Source organism: Apteryx rowi, unplaced genomic scaffold, assembly GCF_003343035.1.
Source record: "Apteryx rowi isolate R43461 unplaced genomic scaffold, aptRow1 scaffold_1808, whole genome shotgun sequence".
Lineage (NCBI taxonomy): Eukaryota > Metazoa > Chordata > Aves > Apterygiformes > Apterygidae > Apteryx > Apteryx rowi.
In genome coordinates this window covers 1-5,335 of record NW_020448095.1, presented here as the reverse complement: position 1 = coordinate 5,335, position 5,335 = coordinate 1, and the positions used below count along the sequence as shown (strand labels likewise).

Here is a 5,335-nt window from a genome sequence, read left to right as displayed (position 1 = left end):
CGTGGCCTGGGGAAATGGCTGCGTTGCCGCCCCGTCCCGTCCCGCCCCGCGGAAGTGTCCGCAGGCTGCTCGCTCGGAGCAGGGATCAGCCGAGGCGGCGCTTGGGGCCCTGCCATGACAGGGGGGCAGGTCCGGTACGGAGCTGCTGTGCTGCCCCCCGGGGGGGGTCCTGGGGTCCCCGTGTGCCCCGTGTTCTCCAGGCCTGCTGGAGGTGGCTCCCGAGCGTGACCCTCCTCTGCTCTCCTTCCAGCTCCCGACTACGACAAGAGCCAATGGATCAACGAGAAGGAGAAGCTGGGATTAGACTTCCCTAACGTAGGTGGCCTCAGGGCAAGGGAGCAGCTACGGGGGGTGATTTTGGGGAGCTGGCATGCCGGGCGGGTGGGAGATGCCACGCTGACGTGCCTGCTGTCCCCTGCAGCTCCCCTACTTCATCGACGGCAAGACCAAGCTCACCCAGAGCAACGCCATCCTCCGCTACATCGCCCGCAAGCACAAGATGTGTGAGTGCCCGGGGCTGGGGTTGAGCTGAGGCCATGGGTGGCCCCGTGCGGCGCTAACATCTCCCCGGTCTGCAGGTGGTGAGACAGAGGAGGAGATCATCCGCGTGGACATGCTGGAAAACCAGATCATGGATTTCCGCATGAGCCTGGTGATGGTCTGCTACAACCCTGACTTTGTGAGTGTCTCCGTGCTGTGGCATCTTGTGATCACCCGTCCCAGTGTCACGGGGCTGCCTGTGCTGGGATCCTTCCTGACTGTGCCCTGAGGAATGGGGCTGGATTAACCTGGGAGCATTCCCCATTTGGAGAAGCTGTTGTCTCCTGGGGTGGTGGGGAGCGGAGTATGTGGACTTGGGCATCCACCCCTTTTTTCCTTTCCCTCTGCAGGAGAAGCTGAAGCCAGGGTACCTGGAGCAACTGCCAGGGAAGCTGAAGCTCTTCTCCAACTTCCTGGGGGACAGAAAGTGGTTTGCAGGGGAGAAGGTATGGTCTGGACCCCAGAGGAGGGCAGCAGGGGCTGGGAAGGGGGTTTGGTCCCATGGTGCTCCTCACTGCACCTCTCCTTCCCCAGCTCACCTTTGTGGACTTCCTCATGTTTGACGTGCTGGAGCAGAACCGCACGTTTGAACCCAAGTGCCTGGAACCATTCAAGAACCTGAAGGACTTCATGGACCGCTTTGGGGTGAGCCGGGTGCTGCTTGGGTCCTGCTGTGGCTGCTCCAGGCTCTCTTGGGGTCTGCACAGTCACCCATGGGCACTGGTCTCCATTGGATCCTTTTGGGGAAGGACCTCCTGGGGCAGATCTGACACCCTCCAGGGTGTCAAGGTCCTCAAGGACTCTTGGGGCAGAGGGGTGCCCCATGAGCCCTGGTGGGATGAGTCCCGAGCACTCTCCTTCCTCCCGCAGGCCTTGGAGAAGGTTGCTGCCTACATGAAATCCAGCCGCTTCCTGAAGATGCCCATCAACAACAAGATGGCCAAATGGGGCAACAAGAAGGAGTAGGGGTGCAGCATGGGGTGAGACAAGCCGGGGTGTCCTTCCCCTGTCCAGGACTGCCCCCCCCCATGCCATCTGTAGTGGGGCTGGGCTGGGCGGGCCGTGGGGCCTGTGTGGCAGCCCCTGAAAGCAATAAAATCTCTAGATGCAGCAACCCGACTCCCTTGCCGAGTGCCTGCGGGTTGGAGAGGGAGGAAGCGCTCGGGATCACCTTCCGGTGACGTGGGGCAGAGCGTGGGGCGAGTAGGGACATCCCTGCCCCCCCAGGGTGCCCTAGCCCCCCCTTAGCTTGGGGATGGGCTGAGGTTTGGGAATGCCTGAGCAGAGCTTTGTGTTGTCCCCTCGCTCTGCCTCCTTGGCATCGAGAGGCCGTAGTCCCACCTCCTTGCTCCTCAGGGAAAGTGTCTCCTCCTCTGCCCTGGGGCTTTCTCGTTAGCGCATTCCTGCACACTAACGAGGCAGAGCTGGCAAAGGAGCTGGCTCCAGGCTTGGCACCCTGCCAGCACCTGCGGGGTTGGGAGCTCACCCTGCCCAAGCCAGCGGCGGACCACGGTGTCCCATGAGCCCGTCCCTGCCACGGACACCCTGGGCATGGGGGTGCTGCTCGCGATGGGGACCTGGAGGTGTCCCTTGGGCTGGGAGCCACTGGCTGCATGAGGGCCCCGGGAGCAGGGTGGCACCAGCCAGCTTCACCCCTGCCATAACTGCACGTAGACCTCGGTGGTGCTGCTCGGTTTTGCATTTTATTTATTTTGCCTTGCGGTCGCTTTGCGTGTTGTGGCTTGCACGAATGTTCTACGGTGCCCAGCTCTCCCAGGGGCCTGGCAGCCCCACTGCCTCTCTGGGTGGCTGGAAATGGGATCAAGCAACAAATCTCCCCGGGGAGATCCTGAATCTTCCCCCCCAGGAGATCCTAAATCTCACCCAAGAGCCCTCCAGCTGCTGGGGAACAGCCTGGGGAGGCTGAAACACCAGCTGAGCAGCCTTGCTACTGTTATGGCCATGTTCATCTGAAGCTTACGGGTTGGAGGGATGCATCCCTCAGCCCTCCAGCCTGGGGGGGCCAGGCAGGACCAGGAGAGCCCCGCTCCCCCTCCTTTGAGCCCCCCCAAGTCCTGCAGTGTCGATCCTGGCGTCGCCCCCTCGGCTGGGATGCTTGTCATGGGAGGTTGCCGGTGCTTTGGGGTGGATGGTGGGAGGATGGTGGGAGAAGGTGTCGGTGAGGTCCCGGCCCCTGGTGGCTCAGTCCCTTGGACCTATCTGCAAAGGGAGGACAAAAAGCGCTGGGGAGGAAGCCCCTGGGCTTGGCCCCCTCCGAAAAAAGACAGCTGTGACGGGAAGGCGGTGCTGAGGGCTCGGACTTGGAGCCTCACCCCCAGGGACGTCTTCACGGCCGAGAGCTTGAAGGCGACGCGTCGCCACTCCTCGGGGCAGACAGCTCGCAGCTCCTCCGAGCTCATGTGCAGCAGCTGGTGCCCGGAGAGGACGCCGAGGCATTTCACCGTTCTGGGAGGGGGGACAGATGGATGGACAGACAGACGCCCGGTAAGAAGCTGGACCTGCAGCTCTGAGCTCAGCCAGGCATGGGGGGAGCCCCTGCCCGTGGCTGAACTGCTGTGGGAGGTGGAGAGGGAGCTTGGGTGACTCTTGATGGGGGAGCTCCTGCGTTTCCCCCAACACCCCCATACGGCTTAAGTGACATGGGTGAGCCACCACGGGGTCTGGGATGCTGTAGGGGCCCAGGGGCTCAAGGACGCTCCRGGAGAGGCGAGCAGGGCAACGTACAGCTGCGAGAAGCCCTTGTCCTTCAGCCAAGCCGTCACCTCCGCCGGCGTGGACCTGGGGTGAAGGATGGGAGGGCCCTGGAAGAGAGGGAGAAGGTCCAGGTAGGCCCAGGGGCAGCACGGCGGGGTCCGGCTCTGCCCTGGTGCTGTGGGCATGGGGGGGACGAGGGTGACCCACCTCATTCATGGCATCCTGTGCCCCGTGTCCCTGCCCCGGGGGCTCCAGGATGTTGCTGGGGAYGTACCCCTTCTCCCCCTGGCTGTTCTGCACCAGCCACCACTTCTTCTGCTGGTCCAGGACCTAGGGCACACGGTGACAACGGGGGCAGTGTGGCCCGCATGCCCCCCTATGCCTTGCTCCCAGCTTTGTCCCCTGCTCTGGGACCTCATAGCGGTCCCTGGGATCGGGGTGATCCCTGGGGAGGCTCCGTGCCCCAGCATGGCCTTGTCCTTACCTTCAGCACGTCCCCTCTCTGGACGGTCAGCTCCTGCGGGTTCCTGCCCCGAAACTCGTACAGGGCCTGCATGAGCACCGGGGCGGAGAAGGGGGGCCTGGAGGGACGAAGCAGCCCTGAGGAAGTCCCCCTCCCTGCAGGCCACATGTCCCTCCCCAGCTCCCCGTCCCTGGAGCTCCCCATCCCTGGATGCAGCCCTGGTGCCACCACTGTCCCCAGGGCCGTGGGAGCACTTACGCGTGGTTGGTGCTGTCCCTGTGGCTCGTGGCAGGTGCCTGTGCGGGGAGCAAAGGGGACCCGTGTTCAGAGCCAGCTGGGGAAACTGAGGCAGGGAGCAGCACGCTGGCCCCCCCGTCTGCCTCGGCCACCCCCCCGCTACGCCCTGGTGGGGTCAGGACTTACCTGCTCGGCAGGAGCGGAGAGCCCTGGCAGCGGCGGGGGCAGCCACCCGTCGGAGAAGACGGGGATGTAGGGGGGCACCGAGTGGCTGTCCGGGTACTCTGCCCTGCGAGGGGAGGAAGAGCGTGGCGCTTTTCCAAGCGGGAGGGTATCCAGCCCCTGGCAGCCTCGGATGGAGACCCCCCCCCTCCGGCATCTCGTCCTCTTGCCAGCGCCTCCCGGAGGAGTCCGGCTCCTCTCTAACCCCTCTGCGAGTGCGAGGCTGTGATTTGCCCCCCCCCCCCGCTGTCTCCCATCCCTGGGAGCGGGACCCTTACCTGGTCTTGTTCCAGGCTACGCCCAGGTTCTTCCAGGTGCTGTAGTCCTCCTGGTGGAGGGTGTCCTCAAGCATGTCCACGGCCGCCTGGATGAGCAGCGGGGCTTCCACGGAGGGCGCCAGGCCGGGGTCGGAGCAGTGGTCCAAGACCTGCTTGGGGGATGCGGCTGTGAGGGAAGGGAGCAGCCATCCGGGGGGCCCTGGGCCCCCCAAAACCCCCCCCTCCAAGGTGGGGGCCGAGGGTAAACCTCGGCGGCGGCACTCACGAAGGTCAAGGCGGAGAAGAGGAGACGCAGCAGTTCGGGGATGCTCGGCTTCTCCACGTTCCCGCGAAGCTTGCCCTGCGCCCGGAGCGGAAGGGGCGTCTCGGTGCCGCGGCCCGTGTTTGCCCCAGGACCCCCCCGAGGAGATTTGGGTGGGGGGGAGGCTGCCTGGAGGCCTCTGAAGCCCCATCCTCCCAGTATAACCCACCCATCCCAGTGCAACCACAGGGGCTCGCTGCTCGCCCACCTGTGGTCTGGTGCCCTCCACCAGGTGATGGAGATGCAGGATGAAGGCTCCTGGGGGTGGGCAAAGGGACAAGACCCCCAGGACCCCTCCAGCACGCTGTAGGACCTACCATGAGGTTGAGGGCGTATTTAACCTTCTGGAAAAAGTCCCTGTAGTCRGCCTCGGGGAGCAGAACTGGAGGGGCAGAGAGAGGGGGCTGGCACCGGGACGGCCACCTGCGGCCCCTCGAGTCACATGTGTCCCCCCCCGGCCCTTTTATTACTTTTTCCCTTCATTTTCTTCTTCTTCTTCTTCTTCTGCAGGTTCTTGTCGTTGGTTGAGCCGAGGGCCGCCTGCAGCCGGCCCACGAAGAGCTCCACGTCGCTGAGCAC

General features: G+C 64.4%; 2 protein-coding genes across 2 annotated transcripts; one reads left to right on the top strand and one right to left on the bottom strand.

Annotated features, from left to right (window-relative positions):
* Window positions 1–240: 240 nt before the first annotated feature.
* Window positions 241–1,654, top strand: LOC112963944 (glutathione S-transferase Mu 5-like; the record flags this gene model as incomplete). Its single annotated transcript, XM_026061462.1, has 6 exons — window positions 241–315; window positions 422–503; window positions 579–679; window positions 891–986; window positions 1,075–1,185; window positions 1,411–1,654. Coding segments are annotated over 6 exons (561 nt in total), but the record flags the coding sequence as incomplete, so codon positions are not given.
* Window positions 1,655–2,742: 1,088 nt separating this feature from the next.
* Window positions 2,743–5,332, bottom strand: EPS8L3 (EPS8 like 3; the record flags this gene model as incomplete). The annotated part of the gene is given in 11 exon segments (XM_026061459.1): window positions 2,743–2,760; window positions 2,874–3,006; window positions 3,286–3,435; window positions 3,437–3,585; window positions 3,740–3,836; window positions 3,977–4,014; window positions 4,142–4,244; window positions 4,456–4,604; window positions 4,721–4,795; window positions 5,074–5,142; window positions 5,246–5,332. Coding segments are annotated over 11 exon segments (1,068 nt in total), but the record flags the coding sequence as incomplete, so codon positions are not given.
* Window positions 5,333–5,335: the final 3 nt, after the last annotated feature.